Source organism: Centrocercus urophasianus, unplaced genomic scaffold (genome assembly GCF_019232065.1).
Source record: "Centrocercus urophasianus isolate 14NV4802_14NV808 unplaced genomic scaffold, USGS_Curo_1.0 seq_22, whole genome shotgun sequence".
Lineage (NCBI taxonomy): Eukaryota > Metazoa > Chordata > Aves > Galliformes > Phasianidae > Centrocercus > Centrocercus urophasianus.
Window position 1 is genome coordinate 9,849,108 of NW_024884778.1, and position 19,281 is coordinate 9,868,388.

Here is a 19,281-nt window from a genome sequence, read left to right on the forward strand (position 1 = left end):
TGTATGTACAGTAAGAGAAAAAGAGGTGTTTTCCACATTGTTCCCAGCAGAAAACACAAGAATGAAGCCCTGCTTATCAGCATAGCGAGGGCCACAGAGCAGGGATAGGACTGTCCATCAGCTCCTGGCTCCACATATGGCCTCACCTTTGATCTCGGCCCTGTGCACCACCCACCCCCATCTCATAAAATAGGGATAATGCAAAACCGAGGGCTATGACACACAGCCTGCAGCCCAGGTGTGAGGTCCCATCGCTGCATCTTACCTCATCCTTATACTTGGTGATGTAGGAGTAGATCTCGTGCAGCGCACTCATGCTGTTGAACTGGCTGAGGTGTAACCGTGACTGCTCTGCCAGGTAGGCGCTCATGTCCTGGTCACTAATTGCTGGCATTTTAGCAATATCTGCATAATATCTGCAAAGGAGAGGCAGGAGAAATGGAAGAGCCAGTCAGAAATATTGAGGGAGTGAAGGGGATGAGCCCACCCTGTGATGCTTACCGAGAACCTCAGGAGAAGCAGTATGAGGAGCATGTTTCCTCAGAGTGGTGACGCACCACTCACTGTAATGCTGCTGCTCTTCCAGAGGTCTCCCAGCACTTTGCAGAAGGTGAGCACCATTAGCAACATGCTGCCAGAGGAGCAGCATCGAGACACAGAGCACTGGCTGAACCCACCCCAGTCCATCATGCCAGGGAGCCAGGATCAGGGACTTTCCGATCTCATAAATAACACACTCTTTCTCCTTCCTGTCCCATTTTGCACTGAAACCCACCTGGCAGAGCCCATGATGCAACACACAAGAGTTTGTTACCGTTCTAAGTTCAAAATGTTTCTATAGCCAAAGATGGCACTCAAGGTAACTTCACATCACTGGAACTAGATAAGTCCCTTCCAACCTAAGTCATGCCATGATCAAGCTCTTGCAGTTACACTTCTGCTTTTCCCTGCACAGCTGCATTCTCTTATGGTTGCTACCAGTAAGACACACCTTTCTTCTCCTTGGACACCTTAAATTTCAGTGTCCCACCCCACATTTACACCACTGACATGCTCAGGAGATAACACGAAAGCCAGACACAGCTTGTACCATCCAGAATTGTGGTGCAAAAACAGAGTATTTTGCTTCAACAAAACCAGAAGGCATTTTGTGACCCAGACTTAGCTGCACAGGTGCAAATTCAAGCAACAGACTGAGGTCTTTTAGGAAACCACACTGGATAGGTCCATCAGCCTCCATCCAGAAAGAAACCCAATCCACATCAAATGAGCCCTGCCTGCTCCCAGCACTTGGAAACACAGAGCACAACTCCCTCTCAGGTTTGCTTTACTCCTCATGACTCCTCAAACAGCTCAGTAAAGTTTCTGCTACAGTGATTAGCATCATTAGCATCATCAGCTGAATGCTGAGGTAGGACACAGCTAGAGCATTTGGATAGGAGCAGATGGCAGCAAGACCACTTGAGGAGATGAAGCTGAGGATCCACTCCATCCCACAGCGCTCAGCTCAGCCAGTGATAAAATACTTGGGCAACTCTTAGGTGTCCAGGTAAAATGAAGCAGTTCTGGGTTTTATCATGACACAAAGGATGGCAGGAAACAGTATTTGTCAGTACAAGCAAGCATGGACCAAAACTCTAGCCATGACCCTGGCAGCAGTCTCTTCCCAGAGCTTCCCATCCCCTAAGCCCTTTAACATGCTATTTCTGCCTGAGACTGGCAGGAAACTCTTTGTGTTTTGTTTTTTTTTTAGCATGCCTGAACTCAGGTGGCAGACAGAGCTGCTAGGGGGAACGCGTCCCACTCAGCCACCCCTGCACTACCTCCAATCCTGCCTCTGCAAAGCTTGACAGTGATAACTGTGCCAAAAGCCAGAAATGCCAGATTTTGCAGCAAAACCCGACAGCAGACACACCCCACTCACTGCCTCTGGGGCTGCACCCCGTGCTCCCAAGCAGCACAGCCCAGCACCCTCCTGCTCTGCAGTAAGCGGTGGTAGGAACATCTGTCATTGGTTACATCTCCCAACTTCTCCCTGGGGATGAAGCACATCTAGACCAATGTTTCTCTCTGGAATGGTTTTATACCTTTCCTCTGCAGGCTGAGTATAATACAATGCCAAGTATTTTTGTCACAGAGATGGCAAGGTCAGAGAAATTCACCTTACGCTTAAAGGCAGCAAAATTTGTGATGTTCCTAAGGGACCCCTCTCCAAAGTCCCCTCTAGCCCTCTGCAAAGAACTCTCTCCTATTACAACACAGCTCATCTCTCATTTTAGCCAGCATATTTCAGGGACATCTTTTCTTCTGATCCAAGCTGTCTCTTCCTCGAGGGAAGAACCTTGTCTTTGCACCTGCCTGCAAAGCACCAGGCATGGCAACGGTGTGACATAAATTCGTAACTGAGTACTAGCAAACAACCAAGGACAACATAAGCTACAAAGTCTCATGCTTGCAAACTAGAAAATACAATGCTTATTATTGCCTGGACGTCTTACGTTTGGCTCATTCAGTACCCAATCCAGACACCAAAAATGGAAAGGGTCCTCAGCAAAGTACAGAGTATGATCTTTAGCACAGCTTATCAGCAGAATGGGAAGGTTGCTTCAGAAACCTGAAATGTGGTATTTTTTAAGCTTTTTAAAATCTCATTGTGCAACCCAGCAATATTCTAATAGTAACTCTGTTGGGAGGGCTTTGTAGGACATCTCCCAGGTTTCTCTCCCCAAAAGATACAACTAAACAAAGCTTTATGCCCAACAGCATCAATTTGCAATCAGTAACTTTCAAACTCCAAATACTTAACACAGCATTATTCAGAGGGACAGAAGGTTAACATCAGCTAATATGACAGAAGGGTGTCAGAAGGAGCAAGGGACCTGCTCCTTGCCCAAGCACTGCCTCGGAGCATGAGCTCTCATCACGATCCCAGGCAAGATGTGCAGAGGGATGAGAGACAGGAAACTGCAATTTTCATCCATTTCAGCAAAACCTGCATGTATTGTCATGTTACAAAAAAGGCACTTCTCTAGTCCATGGCTTACTTCTTACTGCTCTTCAAAAGCAATCAAGGGAGATGTTAGCAATTTCTTAGCACTGACCAAGTTTTTACAACAGAAAACATCAGACAAGCCAAAAGTGGAGGTTGCTTTTAGCATCCTTTAAGCAAGACAAAAACAGCTCTGTCAAACAGTCATTGCAAACTCACTCCTGGAGACGATCACAAGAAAGCAGCGCCTCCCAGATGAGGATTACCTCCCACCAGCGTCAGCACAGTGTCTCTTCAGAGTGTCCTCAACAACCAAACCCTCAGTGTGAAACCTCCATGCCTATGTAAGTGCACTGTAAGTCCTCCAAGGAAAGCAAGAAGATGCTGCCGAGTCTACTCACCTTTCTACCCAGCTCTTGTAGTTGGGGATGTCCTTGGCATACAGTAGTTTGTTGGAGGGAGAGTCTTTTCCTAATTTGTGCTCAGAAGTTGAGCAGGAGTCCATGAATGTCTGAGCCACCACGGATAGGCAGGCATCAGTAATACTGTTCTTGTGAATGTCGAACACAAACTGGGGGTTCTTAATCACATTCACCCAAAAACGCAGAGGTAGACTGAAGGAAGAAAGAAACAGGAGTCAGCACGTGAAACTACCCTTGAGCAAACAACCATTTGCCTTTTGCCTTTGCCTCAGTGCAATACCATGTCTTCTGCCCACCCCAACATGGCCACAGCTGTCCATGGAGAAATGCCTCAGCACTGTCAATGTCTCCAAAGACAAAGCAGGGCAGCAAAGAGCTGCTGTTTCTTCACGGGTCTACTCACATGGAATAGCCCTCGCTGAACCCATGGGTCACCGGGCACGATTCCCTCCTCCCGTATCAATAATCCTAAGACACTTGGTGGCATTTCACACGTCTCTCATGCTGCAGGAGGGGGATGCTGGATTCCTCCAGAGGCTCATTAGCACAATTAAGATGAGAGAACGATTTAGGCAGTCTCAGACGCCAGAGACGCATTTCTCAGCGGTGGAGGCACTGGGACTGGATGTTTGCTGCATACTTACACACGTGCCACTCTCCATCGCTCCATTTCCCACTCTCTTGCCCCTCTCCTCTCCCAGGAGCCTTTCAGGGTCTCCCTCCATTAGAATGCCTCTCCGGTCTGTCACTCCTCAGCACCAACACCCAGTGAATGCTTTTATCTTTGACAAAACACACTTCATTCCCCAGGACTTTCTTAATGAGGGTACCGGGTGCATGTACATATTTCATTTGTGAAGGGAATGGCCTCAAGAAATTAGCTCCACACATTGAATTAGCGCCCAGAGATAAGCACAGGCATTAGTATGCAGAAGCCTGCATGCCCAGCCCCTGCAGAGCGGGCCTTTTTTTCCTCCCTTGCATTTCACTCCTTCTTTTAATATAGAAAGCAGAGTTATAAATCAGTTCCAAGCACTTCCGCACTCTCACATCTCCATTTAAAAATGTTTCTTTTCCTGCCCTGCTAATTGCCAACAGTTACTGAACTATACAAAAGCAATTTGGCTGCCATTTAACAAATGCCAGGCACGGGAACGTACGTACCCGTCTCCAGCAACGGCAAGATCAGAGAGATGAAATCAGTGAGGCAGCAGAAACGCAGAATGTAGAGGGGGAGCTGCAGAAAAGGAGCAGACGTGTGCTGGAGCCCTGGCCCCAGCACAGCACTCACTGAGGTCTCATAAGCAGCTCCTCCCCACTTTTCAGAGAGCGATTAGCAGAGCTGATGGGTTGGCTCTGCAGGCGAGGTTATGGAGGATGAGGACACGTACATGGCTTTACACTAACTCTGTTAGGGCACACTCAGCTGAGTGACTGGAGGGAGTGTGGCAAACACCTCCAGGACAGCTAAGATGAGAATGCAGGCTGGCACGTCTGGAGGAGCCCAGAGGACAGAGAAGGCCGTGCTGTGCTCACTCAAGGTGAGATGGGAACAGGATCGTGTTTGTCCTCAGCCAGCTCCAGCCATAAGTGGAAACGTGGTACTGTGGCAGCAGTGAGCACTGCATTCCTGGGATTTTTTCTACTGCAGGAAGGCATGTGAAAGATTTACCCACACCCAAAACACAGAGATACGGGCCTCTCTTGTGCTGGAACATTTTCAGGAACAACTTGAGGCATATTTCTGCTCCCTGTGGGAAGGGTAGGAGGTATCATTAGCTGTGACATCGCTAGCCCCTGCTTCACTGCCCCTCTCCATTACCAGTTACTCTTCCAGGTGTGCCTGACATCATAGTCATTGATCTGGTGCTTATCAGCTTGCTCATCCAGGAAATCAAACATGTATTTGATGGCGAGGGGCAGTGCGCTCCCACGATGTGCTGTGCTGAAGATAGTCTCAAACAGATCATCCACAAATTTCTGCAGAGTGCCCTGAGGAGGAAAAGGCGAGAAGAGCCATTCAGCAGCACCCAGCAGCAGCACAAAGATGGGCCTTTAAACTAATTTCACTCCTATTCCTACAACCTGGAATAAAAGCACAGTACCGTCTGTGTAAACATACTGGTTTTTGGTGGTTTAAATCAACATGACAGCAAGCACATTTTTCCTTCATTGCATTGTTTGGCATGTCAAAAGCACAAAAACACCATATAGAGCAAAAACCGGGGGAGGGAATGCATGTTCTATCGTGGTCTTTATTTGGGTTCCATTAAGGTGCCCAAGACTTGACCACAAATATCACTGAACAAACCTTAATTACTACATTGCACGGAGCCACATCACAAGAGAGATGGCTGACCCCAATCTCTGCTGTTTTGAGCCATTATCTTCGGTAGAGCCCCTGGCCCCCCCTAGAGAGATCTCAGACAAACAGTACTCACCTTGTTTTATGCAGGCTGGGGGAAGGGGATCCCTGCTGTGACGTGTGTGCTGTATGCCACACACCCTAGGTAATTATCCACCCTGATTTTGCAGCTTTACCCCAAAAGCCAAACCAATGGGATGAGATGCCTCCTCCAGCGCACCTCTGCTTTGCAGTCCAGCAGTTGCTCAGTGATATGGGGAACAGTGAAAGTGCCAGAGGGTGCAAAAAACAAATAGGAAAGTTCACTCAAGGGACACTCACTGAGGGCTGTGGCACTCAAAAACATCACCTCCAGCTCAGATCCAAAGATCAGGAAAACAGTTCCAGTACTGAAGCAGCAGTCTAATCAAAAACAGTAGCACCTCTGGACAACCCAAATCCTTATCCCTCCCCATCCAGATCACAAAAGCCATGTGGCAGCTGTGTGTCCCTGCGCCATACCTTGGTGGCTAGCAAGCGGGTCAGGTAGATCTCAGAGACCATCTTGCTGCCCCGGTCGCCCTCCCGCTGGTCCATGTGGTCGTGGTTTTTTACCAGGTGCCAAAGCTTGGTGCCACTCTCCAGGTCTGGGGTGATCATGGGGGTGCGTGAGCGCAGGCTGTCGGGGCTGCTGGCTGTCCGCAGCATGCTCTCTGCAAGCACCAAACAGAGGGAAACTCATACCTTACTGACCTCCACCTCTCTACAGCTCTCTCTCCCCATCCTCTGCATGTGTTACAAAGCACAGTTGCCAGCATGTTTGATGGAGCCCTAAGCTAGGCTTATTTAAGTGCTTAGTGCCCCTGTGACTACCTTAATTAGATTTCAGGGGAATAAAAAAGGGAGGAGACCCTTTAGTTGCAGCCATCTGACTTGTCTTTCTTCCATTCTCTCCTCTCCAATACGTTGCAAAGAAACGGTTCTGTGTGACACCAGTATAGCTCTCTCTCAGACACCAGTACAGCACAGTACAGGAGAATCAAGCATTTAGAGGACCTTGATCCAGCAGGCCCTGTGCCTCAGTCTGCAAATCCAGCCGCTTTCCCTGCCAACAAAGCAGAGAGCAAGGCGTGGATCCCCCTGTGCACTCACCATATCTGCTGAGGGACTTGGTGAAGGTTGAGGAGTTGGAGATGTTGTACGCTGAGTTCTGCTTGGGCACCAGGGCTACTGAGGAGCCATCCGTCACCTGCAGGCAGATGGCACATATCAAGCTGTGACATCAGGATATGCAGACAAAGAACAATCCCACAGCGTGAAGAAGAGGGATGAAGCTACACTGCACCCTGCCCCAGGGACAGGGCACTGCATCTACCTCTACAACAGTTCAGGGCCACAGAGCACAATGGAAATGCTTCAAAAGCTTGGAGCTGAAAACGACAAAGCAGTGTCAGAGCACAGAGTGCTCTCTAAGAGTCCTGAAGATGTTCCATTTAGTTCCTTCCTTGAACAGAAGGATCAATAACACAGAGACTGTAGAGAGGTGACCAAAGACCCCTTGTCACATCCCCACATGAGCAGCAAGGTATGGAGAGCCAAACCCAGTCCCTGACCAAGATAAGGAGGGAGAAGAGATATTCAAGCTCTCAGCAGCTAGTGACTGCTCAGCGCTCTCCACCAATGGACAGCATTACCTGGTAGTGGGCCAGGGTGTTTAGCCTCTTCCAGTCATTGTCAATCTTTGTGGTGACATCTTCATCCTGCAGTATGATCCGGGCCATCCTGCCCTGCCGCCACTCTGTCCCAGTGAGGGAGAAGGGCTCATGGTTAGCAGGCAGCTTGGAGGACAAAGCCAAGCAGAGCAGAGGAGCAAGGTCTGGGATAAACGAAAGAGCCCTGCCATCACCTTCAAACCTACAGACTGATGACTGTCAACATGGTGTTGGGCAAAAGCTGTTTCTAAGTATTCAACATAAAGCAGCATCAGTTTGGCCCCGGCAACCATTTACTGCACTCCTCTCCATTCTCCTGCTCCTCCTCTAACAACGTCACTATTAACATCGTTCCCAACAATTTCTGCCCTTCTTGTCCCCCAGCCTTGTGTTTGCAACCCGAACCAAACCCAAACCAAACCAGAGCATGAAGAGCTCTCCTCTCCATTAGCAGGATTCACATTCTCACCCCAGAGGCTCCCATGCACAGGCACTGCCATCAACACAGCAATCTTAGTCAAAGTGGACTGTACAAGCAAAAACACTCCTGTCCTGACAGGCTTTCTGTCCTAAAGGAGATTCACGTTTGCTTGCCTTGAATGTTTTTTTGGCCTTCCAGCCTTTGGCTGTTTCAAGGGGAGTGCTTGGCCCCTCTCTTACCAAGGTCCATGTCTCCAGCTTTGGGACGCTGGGAATAGGGCACTCCTTTGTAGACAGCATCCAGCAGCTTCTCTTTCACCTGTGTGATGGTGTCACAGTTCAGCACCTTCACAGGAATCTCTGGCGCATTCTCGTTCTCAGGGTTCACACAGTTGAGGGTCTGCAGAGGGGGAGAAAGAATTGAGTGTGAGGATGGCAGATCCAAAGGCATGGGGCTGCAGCTATCTACAGTTACACCTGCTCAATCCCAAGCCTGAAGGTACAGTCTCATGGCATATTCCTGCTTCCTTTTTTTTTCCCATCTCTCCCCTTCCAATCCAAAACTCCAGCAATTTCCAGATAGGCAATGTAATATCTGTGAAGCAATCCTGGGCCAGCAAACCATGCCCAATTCAAAAAAGACTGCAAAGCTTCAGCACTGTCCAAGCACATTTTACTCTCATCTCCACACAGGTGGAGAGAAGGTGGTGAAGAACCAGCTACAGCTTCAGCCAGAGGAAGGACCACTTAACACACAGCTGGACGAAACAGACAGCCCATATGGGAGAAGCAGTAGTTCTCCATCTTTCATGGTAATCCCCAGGATCTAACTTTGATTCCCACAGACACTGGAAAGAGTAGTAAGAGAAAAAACACTCTCTGCAAAGCCTATGGGTGTCTCCAAAACCTTGTTAAATAACTGGCCTAGAGATCGTGGCAAGAACTAGTGCGAGCGAGGCTCCCACTTGCACTAACCAGCATTTTGTAGTCAATCTGCTGCCGGATAAGCTTGTCTTCACTGAGGGAGTAGCGAGCCTCTCCCGTGATGGCATCAATGGGTCCCTTCTCCATCTGCTGCTTGATGGCACAGTACAGCATGAAGAGTGGCTCCCCAGCACATTCCTGTGGAACAGGGGACGGAGGGGAGGAAGAGAGAGGAGAGAGAAGGTGTCAGGCACCAACCTTGCCTTTCAGAACTACAATGACAGAAGCCTATTGTGCCCTTGCAGCATCAAGCTCCACCTGTGACTTTATAAACCACCTCCAACCCTTCCCCAAGACTGCAAGGAGCACATGGAAGCAATTTGTTCCCCTGCAGCAATTCATTCTCCTTTAAAACTTGCTGGAGGTCTCCAACTTGATGAAATGGACTGGGAGAGCATTTCCTGCAGCTAAGCCATTTGCCACCTATATGTCCCTACTGTCAAACCCCTACAGTCAGAGCCAGCACTAGCTACTAGCCACATTAGTGTCTATCTGCCAGGTGGGAGGAAGGGAGAGGAACCAGATGCTTCATCCAAAGAAGCTGGATGTTAAAACTGCAGCAATTCAGGATCTGGTAAGGCCAGAGCCATGGCACAGCAATGGACCAATCAGCCTGAAACTATGAGCTGGAGAAGGGCAGCTGAAAGTGGACACCCCTTTACCACACAAGGCTCAAACTGCTTCACTGCACTGCATCCCAGCATATCCTTCCAGATACAGACATTACTCCTGAATGGGAAAATAGGGCAGGATGGCAGCAGGGAAGACTGGGAGAAATCTCAACAGATTTTACCCCACCAGCCCTCACCCCTCCCTCCCAGCCGCCTCACAAATAAATTGTACTTTGGTGCAAAGTGCGGCTGCTCTCCCTGTCACCATATGCTGTTAGCATCTCGTTAGCATCTGCGGTAATTAAAGAGACAGCTGCTAACGAGCAGGAACAGGCATACATCATCCCCAGACCTTCCGACAACACGCCTGTCTTTGAAATTATGTTTCATTTGCTAACTTGGCTTCATTAAGTCAGCTCGGAGAAGTGAGACCCAAGGTGGGTGCTATGCCACATCCTAACAGCCACCTTGCTGGGCTGCCCCAAAGCCATGAGCCCCCAGCACTCACAACAAGCTCACCAGCCAAGGAAGAAAAACAAGAAATTGCTTCTTTTCATTGCTTATAAAAACTACCTGGGAGTCTTCCAGTCTGAGGAATGTAGCGTGGATGGAAAATAAATCGCTGAGTCTAGGGATCACCTCCTCCGCTGCTCACACACCAGCCTGGCTGATGAGTAATGAACCTCTTTGGGGATCCATAGGTTAGATCTTGGTCGTATGGATTCCCCAGAGGGATGGAGGGGATCCCAGCGATGGGCAAGTTACTTCTCCAGCACCATGCAGGCTTTCTGAGCCAGGAGGGGACCCATGGGATGGGGACATGCCAGCCCGCATGGTGACGGGCGACCACTACCTCCCAGCTGCGTCTGGAGAATAGAACAAGGAGGAGCTGGGGGATAACCCCTGCAGGCCAAGCAAGCTCCTATGAATGGTACATCCAGAGTGTTGGGTGCAGGCTGAGGCGAGCCAGCTAACGCTCAAACTACCGTATCAACTAGATGTAGCTCATCAGGCACCTAATATCGAGCATTTTTCACTGTTTGTCTTGAATTATGGCTCTCCGTTTTACTGGGGTGTCTCATCAGGCATCTGATAAATGCTACCCAGCAAGTGTTCCAAACACTGTCTCTACCCTCAGCCCTGGGCAGCAGGAGGCTGTCCTGCTGATCCTACCCGCATCCCCTGTCCCAGCCAGTGCCATGCCAAATGCCCAGCCTGCTCCAGGCAGATTTGCTGAGCGCAGCTCTGGCAGCTGGGCACACATCCGCCTGCCTCATTTACATGCACAATTACTGCGGTTTGGTGCAAGGCATATGTTTTCCTGCTGGCAAACTGTCTGCTGTGATACCTCTCCATCTACTCCACGGGTTCTCCCTGCTTTTGATGCCACCTGTGATCTTTACCGCCGGAAGACAGGCAGAAAAGGGCCCATGGGTCTCCTTCAGTAGAGGCAGCATAGTAGGGGCACCCTTAAGCCTATTCCAATCCATTCTGACTGACCCAAGCACTGAAAATTCCACCACTTCCCCAAGGAGATGATTTGGGTAAACCGGTGGGTTTACCTGAGCCCTGTGTGCATATTCCTCCTGTAATAGTGCACCTAGAGCAGACTTCTTTCTCCTGCTGCAACCACAAAGAGACCAGAGGTGATTTCTTCTGCCAGTGCAATGGCTTAGCCAAACCCTTCAGAAAAAGGCACTGTCCTGACCCCATCTCTGCGTCCAGCGGTGGCAAAAGAACCCATCCAAAGTAGCTTCTGAAGGAGGTGACAACATCCCTGCGACACATCCACAGGGCTCCAGCCAGCCAAGAACAGGACAAGGGCACCAGATCATGCTCGTGAAACTAGCAGCATCCCCAAATCCAACACCTTGGGTGTTGGAAGGATGCATGCTCTGCTTTGGAGTGCAGAATAACCACATTCACTTCAAGCTCATCCATAGCGATCCCCTTTGACCATCAAAAATGGGGGGGATCTGACCTTCTCCTTTGTCTCCCCTCTTTAGGAGGAGGCTGCAAGGTCCTCCTTCCTAACATGCCATTGCAAGAGGCAGGGGAAGCACCACGGAGCAAAGCAGCAGCGTGAGGTTAGGGAAGTCTGCAATATCCCTGTGAATGGCACTGCTTTTCTCCTCTCCCACCCCTGGAAAGCACTCTCTGCCACACGCTACAGCTAGATTTTTATAGATACAGGCTATCCCTCGACAGAGGCAAAAAGCCAAGTGCACATAAGTGATATTATAAATCACCTCTCGTTGACGATCACTTGAGTTCTGCACAGACTCCTGCTCACTCTCATCTCTTGGCTGGAAATGGTTCAAACTCCCTTTTTCTTAATGAGGGATGAAATCCCACAAAAACGACTGCATGCCACCCAGCCTCACTGAGCCAGGCAGGATCCCAAGAAACAACCTCGGTGATTGACAAACCAACAGCAGGATCACTAGCCTCAGTCCAAAGCACCACCAGGACACAGTACTTGCCAATGTGGGCAAGGTGCTCAGCAGCATCTGTCCCTGTATACACGTGAGATGGCCATGGGGAAGTTGCTGACCTAGGGGCAACTTTTAGAGGGGAAGCAACAGCAGAAGTGCAGATGCCTGGGAGAAACAAGGCCCCCGTGAGAAGCCTCGGTTTCAAAAGACAGATGAAGGAAAATGAGAGCAAATTGGCAGAAATATCCTCTGAGCACAAGCGTGTCTAAGTGGGACCAGTTCCTGGGGCTTCATCCTCCTGCGTTGTGACAGGAGGGAGGAGCAGGGATCACTGGAAAGGGATTCAAGACTCATCTGGGCTCCTACAGATTTATCCTTTCTCCGGGGCACTGTTTTTATGAAGATCTCAAAACCAGAATGCATTAAGCAATCTCTGCCTGCATTTCATTTCTCAATCTCAGCTATTTCCCCAAAAGGAAAGCCAGAATCAGTAATCACATCTCAAAAATGTGGGAAGGAAACCAAGGCCTGGGAAGCAATCACTCCAGGAGGGAACTGCAGACTAATGAAACACATCAGCCCAGGCCCCAGGTGACACACTGCCCAGCCCAGTGAGGTAGGAACCCATCTCTGTCCCGACAGAGGGTCAGCAATCCCTCCCAAACTCACCTTCAGAAACTTGTACAGCAGAAACGTGAACCAATTTGTCAGCATCTTCTCTGCGACTGACTCTGTTCTGTAGGGAAGGCAGAGAGCAAAGCGATCAGGAGAGGACACTGAAAGTCTCTGATCCTACCCACTGCCACCTGGACTGTGGCTAACTTATTTTCGGCTTTAAAAGGTCACATCTGGAAAGGCACAAGACAGCAGGGCAGACAGCAAAAGCCCTAGTGACATGCCTGCCCACCTGCAAGAGGGAGAAGCAAATAGGTCTCCAGCATACTTGGAGAAGTGGAGAGAGACGCAGACGACCTCACCCCGTGAGGAGTCTCACCCAGGGGATGACCAGCATTCTACTTCTCCCTGTTACCTTCTACTTAAATGAAATACGTTTCTTTTGTCATGTCCTATTGGAACCTGGCAGCTCCCTCTGCAGAGAGTGGACTGTATGAGACCCCTAAGCTAGGTCAAGTACCACCAAAACCTCCCTGAAGCTCTCCAGTTAGTGCGTGACCCAAAGGAAAGCACTGAACCGGATGGTCTTTAAGGTCTCTTTCAACCCATCCCTTTGGCCCATCACCACCACACAGCTCACAGTAAACGTGCCTGTCACTGCACCACAGTCTGGTCTAGCTGCCACAAGTTTAAAATTCACATTAACACGTCCATTACTTTTAAAGTCACTTTCACTCCCTTTCGGGTAAAAATGCCAGCCAGACTCCTGAAACCCTTTGGTTATACTTCTCAGCTTATCCACCCATTAATCATCAGATCAGCCACTTGTAAACGCAGATGCTCCCGAAAGCGCAAGCAATACTAACAACCTCCCAGACAGATCTGCATTCCTGTTATACCAAGGAAACGGATACAGGTTGGTTCAGGAAACACAAACCAGAAGGAACCTGAATCTCCAGAGTGCTCAGAAGTGATCCTGCTGCCCAAAGGCAGTGCCATGCAGGGCAGATGGGACAGAAGCCATTCTCCATGGCCAGATGGCTAGGGTAGGAAATCCACTTTCCTGGAGTTTATTCACACTGACTTGGGGTTGTACTGTCCCCTCCAAGCCTTTCTCTGGTGTTAATGGGGTTTATCCCTTTTTGCCCTCAGTGGCACAGAAGAGCCCTCCTTAAGGCATTAGGGGATGGTAATACCTCAGACTGCAGGAGGAAAGCTTTCTTGAGCCCATCAGCAAAGATTAATCCATTAAGAGGAGAAAAAAGAGACAAGGAAAGGGATGTGGGGAGAAAGCTAAGGAAAGGATGGGCTGATGTTACCAGTAGATATCCTCCTCAGCCCCAGCCCAGCTTCTCCACCGACTGCCCCGAACATCCATCTCCAGTGCCACAGCCTGAACTCCAAGCAGATACTTGTCTTTATCTACAACAGGGCCAGATGCCACAGCAATGGGAGATTATCCAATAACAAAATAAATAAATAACAGCTCTCCCCAGTAAGATCAATGGTAATCCGGTTGCTCTGGGCGGTAAGTACATTCTCTCACCCAACAGCACAGCTAATCAAAAGGATGGAGGAAGGAAGCACAGCCTCGAATGCCATGGCTGCAGGAAGAGCAAAGTCTGGTTAAATTTTACCTGGGAACATGCAGGGGACTAATAGGGAACCTCATCCCTGTCCTAAGCCTCCCACAGCTCCACCTGCCGTGGTGAAGCCTGTTGCTGTGGAGGGACAGCAAGAGGGGAAGAGCCTAGGGATGTGCTCAGATCAGGGACACATGGGTTGCCTCCCCCATGGTCCTATCCTTGCCAGCTGCACATCTGCACTGCACCCTCTGGCACATTATTCCTTTTGAGGTGCTGTGAGAAACCGTGGGCTCCTTTGGGATGCAGGTGACAAATGAGGCAGAGACCAGCCAAGGGAACACAGCCAGGGACCAGCTTGCAGCTGTACGTGCTCCAGGCATCTCCCCATGGCCAGGCACACAAAGCCCAGTGCGCTCTGTCCAGTCTGGCCATGCCAAAAACATCAGATGATGTCTGAAAGATGCTCTGGCATCCTCATGCCTTTCTGGTGACATGCCAACACTGCAGTCATCCCCACTGGAGGGATGCTGCTTCATCCCTGCTGTGGGCTGGTACAGGCACAGCATGTGAAGGGATGGCACGGAGGGCCTCGGGCTGGGCTGGTGGAGCTTATTAATTGTTTTTGTTCAGCACTTGGTGCATCTTTCAATATTCATCAGCCTGTGATGAAGGAGAGCTCAGAGCTATCATTAAATATTGATGGCCCAGGCAGACTCACTGCGGGGCTTGGCATGCTGCCTTCTGCTCACGCTCTACCCCAGCCCTGGGTGAGACTCCTGGCTTGAAGAGATCTGCTTGGAAAACCCTGCCAAGCCTGGCAAGGTGGACAAAGCCCCTGAAGAGGAGGTGAGGAAAAAAGGGCTCTTGTTGGCCGCTAGCACACTGGGGCACCACCAAACAACTCCAGCCCTTCAAATGGCCACTCACCTCCGCAGGAGCAGCTTGGGATGGTTCTTACTCTCCAGATTCTTCTCGATGAGGTCAGAGAGAAGCTGCTTCAGAACACCCGTGGCATACTCCATCTCACCCTGCAGTGCTGTCATGATGAGTGAGGCCACATTGCCACGGTCTCGCATGGAAAAGCTCCGCTGAGCCTCCAGCGTGCGGATGAAGGTCAGCAGGAAGTGCTTCTTGTTCAGGAGCTGCCCAAAGAGGGTCAGGGACTTCTCCACGTTTGCCTGGACCTGCAGGGATAGAGCAAAGCTGGAAGATGGGAGCAAGAAGGAGGGCAGTGAGAAATCAGGGGGGCTGCGCATCAAGTCAGCACAGTCTTGGGGCATCATTGCATACATCATCTTCAAACATGTATGCACAGACATACATGCAGATCCCTCACCTACATTCTCTTTGTTCCCAAGTATCAGAATCTCAATATCAAGAAGCTCAATTCCCACCCAAAGCATGGTGTGAGTATCACACTGAAGGAGTACCTGCCCCTTTCCAATATCCAGAAAGCAAATAAAGCCTCGATATCAAGCTCTGCAGTCAATAAAGCTGCTAGGTTTTGGAGAATAGATTTCAGACAGGAGTAAATAGTGGAAACCCGGGTCTACCCCTCTCCAGACACAATCTGAAATATTCTCTTTTGCTTTTGAAGCTGTATCTCAGACATGTCCAGCTGGGAGTGGGCTGGGTTCCTTTCATCTCCCCATCGCCTTTGTTAGCACTGCTCTGCTCAGCACTGACCATGTTTCTTACCAGAAATGAGCATTTTTACACACAACATCCTCCTATTATAAAAGATGGTTTCCTCTGAATAAAAGCCTCTCTCTGGTACAACATCAATTTTAATGATTTTTTTTTTCCCCTTGTCTTCCTGATTGGGAGAATAAGTGAGAAATTTCATTTTGTGTCGATATTTGGAGACAAAACAAGACTCTTCATTTCGAAACATCAACTCAAAATGAAGGAGAGCGTTTTGACACATCAAATCATTTCACTTCAATCAAAACTTTGGAGCGTCGCTTTTGGGTTCAGTGAAGCTCCTCGTGCTTGTGCCTTCCCCCTCCAAAACTGCTGATGCTTCCCACAGGAAAAGAATAATCCCATTTCCTTGTCATGTGTGTCACATGAGCATTGCGTGTCTCCTCGCCATGCAGGAGAGAGGGAACACCTGCCCCAGGACATCCCAGCATGGAGTTGGGGAAGCGACAAACCTCTGTCCCTGTTCTCAGGAATCGTCCCTCATAGAATCATTAAGGTTGGAGAAGACCTCCAAGATCACCTAAGTCCAACCATCAACCTATCACCATCATGTCAACTTACAGCATCCTTAAGGCAAAAGAAGACCACTAATATCACTGAGTTCAACCATCACTCCAACCCTACCATGCCCACGGACTACATCCCTCAATGCCACATCTCCATGGCTCTGGAACACCTTCAGGGATGGCATTCAACTGGCATTCAGCCAGCTGGGGGATGGGTCCTGCCCAACAGCACACACCACGTAGGGTTTGGGAAGGGCACCAGAGGATGGCAGTGTCCACTGCGCACAGCCCTACACACACCGCCCTGCTGCCTGCCTGCCCCGCTGTGTTTAACTCGCTGATCATTAGCAGAAATAAATGAACAATACCGAATTAAATATTTAATCAGGCTTAAACTCACACAAAGCAACAAACCTCCCTCCAACAAACGTAAAGAGAAAGGGAGCTGGTAATGACAGTGTAATGCTTGGCTGTGGATTAGCGGGTGCGCAAGCGAGCGCCGCTTCCCTCCCATCATCCGCAGTAACTAATGTTACACTCTGAGCAAAGAGACAAATAAAAGCAAACCTGATTCAATTATATGAAGCTTGCACAACTGTAGTTGCTTTATTTAATCTCTTTTGGGTTTTTTTGGTGATTTTTTTTTTTTTTTTTTTTTTTGCTTCCTTGCAATATTAACCCTTTCTGCCCCAGGCGAGGCTGAGTCTGCATGCTTTTTCTGGTGGGATGTTTTCAATTAGGAGCTGGGAGTGGATGAACTCCTGCCCAGTCCCCCTGGATAATTTACAATTACTCCTCTGCAATTTCCTCTCCAGAGCTCCAGTTTGACATTGTCTCCACCCCTCTCCCCTTTGGAGAGGACTGCAGCATCTGCAGATGCTGCCACTAAAGCTTTCTGCTCTCATCCACTTCAAGGTGCCCCATCCACACACCTGTTCCAGCAGCTATGCATCACTGCCTCCAGGAAAAATCTTAAGAAATACACTTAGGAGCAGGAGCAGAGAAGAGCTGAGCCAGGCTTCTGCAGGGACAGGAAGGGCTGTGCCCAGGGGAGGGCTGCTCCCCGGCCCCATAGCCAGCAACAGCTCTGAGCATCTGGGAAACCTGAGCTGCATGGGGAAATCCACGGAAACAGGGACCCCCCTGCCTCCGGAGCTGGGATTATGGAGCAGGCACAGGGCCAGCTCCCCCCGTTGAGGCTATGCTGCCTGACAACACCAGCACGTGTGCTTGCAATTGGTAAGGGCTCAGGTTGTAACTAGCAACCATGCATCCTGCACCAGAGCTGAGTGCTTCTCCCATACCAACACTAATTACCACACCAGATCAGAAGCAAGGGGAAGCCGAGGTTCATCCACCTCATTTCTCCAACCAAGAGCAGCCCCAGCAGCCCTGCATTGCATGCCCCAGATGAGGCAGGTGTGGAGAAGCTGAGAAAGAAAAGGGTGCTGTTCTGGGGAGCAGGATGCCCAGGTTGGGCTCTGTACTGGGAAACAGAGCCACAGACACAGGACACGTTAGACAAGTCTGCTAGCAAAGAGCAGCCTTGCAGGCATCAAACAAACCCAAATGAATAAAGCAAGTGCTGTAGAAAATGACAGCAGCAATGATACTAATATAAATATTGATATTAATGTCAGAGAGAGCAGCAACCACTCAGCCCAAGCTCACATCCCTGAAGTTTCCACCATCCCTCCTGTAGTGCAACCACCAACCTTGCAAGCACAGAAGCAGCAGCAATCCTTTATTATTCCTACCCCACACAGCCCCAAAACACTTCACCCTCTCCACTATTTGCTGTTTATCCGTTCTATTGCAGAAGGGTTGGAATCACTCCTGACTTCTGGCATAGCTCAGCTATGAAAACAGCATAGTTCTGCCCACCCTCACCAGCCTGCATCCCTCCCCGTTCGCCTGAGGATCATAGAATGGCCTGGGCTTAAAAGGACCACAACGATTATCTAGTTTCAACCCTGCTAACCACTAGACCAGGCTGCCCAGAGCCACATCCAGACTGGCCTTGAATGCCTCCGGAGTATCTCTGTAGCCCCATGCTCAGGGCAGCCTGTTCTGGAACCACCAAACTCCGTAGTCACAGCTCAGAAGCTGCAAGGAGGCAGATGAGCATGGCCACGTCACATTCCTTCCCCTTTCTAGCCCAGAGGTGTATCCCCAGCATGAAACCCTGCAGAGACAGACAGACACCCAGTACCACACCTCCATCTCCTTCAGCACCGGGTGGTCTTCTATCCCGGGGAACAGAACCCGCATGGCATAAGTGCGGTAATCCAGGAAAGGGATGCCGGCCCCATCCAGGTCGTTAGTCAGTTCGTTAATGTCCGTCTGCAGCTCAGCAAAGGCTGGATGGAAAAAAGCAGAATTCAGTAACACGGCCCCCAGCATGCTGCACTGCCACTCAAAACATTCCATGGCATCTGATGGGTGGGTCTCAGGGCAATGCTCAGAATTGGATCCACATCCTGCACACTGGGTTGCATATTATCGCTGCCCCCATCTTACACATGGAGAAACAGAAACAGAGCTGCAGGCAGAGAGGATGATCCCCTTGGAATAAATCAAGTGGTAGAGCTGGGAACGGGACCAGCGGGTCCCAGAAGCAGCAATTCCCCTCACTCAGCACTCACAGGCTCAATGGGATCCCGGGGGCAGCTGGGAAAGGCAAGGTTTGCACAAAGCCAGAGCTTCTGGGGGAAACGTTAGCAGAAACCACAAGAATGTCCTCATTTTGTTTTGACCTAAATACTACTGAAGAGCTGAACACACCCACCCCAGCACCTCTCGATTCCCAAGGGAAAGCAATGCAGGGAGGTCCTGAACCTTTAATTGCACCTAGAGGGAAAAGCTGACGGGAGAGGAGTCCTAGAGAAGGGAAAGGGTTTGGGGGAGTGAGGGGGAGAAAACCCTCAGAAAAATCAAATTAACGACACTTTAA

General features: G+C 49.8%; 1 protein-coding gene across 3 annotated transcripts in view; it reads right to left on the reverse strand.

Annotated features, from left to right (window-relative positions):
• PLXNA1 (plexin A1) overlaps nucleotides 1-19,281 on the reverse strand; it is a 94,941-nt gene that overhangs the window by 7,283 nt on the left and 68,377 nt on the right. For 2 of the 3 annotated variants that reach the window (XM_042823198.1, XM_042823199.1), the window contains exons 21-31: nucleotides 18,546-18,688; nucleotides 15,046-15,302; nucleotides 12,587-12,653; nucleotides 8,863-9,009; nucleotides 8,128-8,287; nucleotides 7,450-7,631; nucleotides 6,908-7,004; nucleotides 6,278-6,468; nucleotides 5,234-5,403; nucleotides 3,391-3,603; nucleotides 266-416 (exon numbers count right to left, since the gene is read on the reverse strand). In XM_042823198.1, coding sequence (XP_042679132.1) covers nucleotides 266-416; nucleotides 3,391-3,603; nucleotides 5,234-5,403; nucleotides 6,278-6,468; nucleotides 6,908-7,004; nucleotides 7,450-7,631; nucleotides 8,128-8,287; nucleotides 8,863-9,009; nucleotides 12,587-12,653; nucleotides 15,046-15,302; nucleotides 18,546-18,688 — 1,778 coding nt within the window. The remainder of the gene's footprint in view (nucleotides 1-265; nucleotides 417-3,390; nucleotides 3,604-5,233; nucleotides 5,404-6,277; nucleotides 6,469-6,907; nucleotides 7,005-7,449; nucleotides 7,632-8,127; nucleotides 8,288-8,862; nucleotides 9,010-12,586; nucleotides 12,654-15,045; nucleotides 15,303-18,545; nucleotides 18,689-19,281) is intronic. The other variant, XM_042823200.1, reaches the window with a different exon arrangement.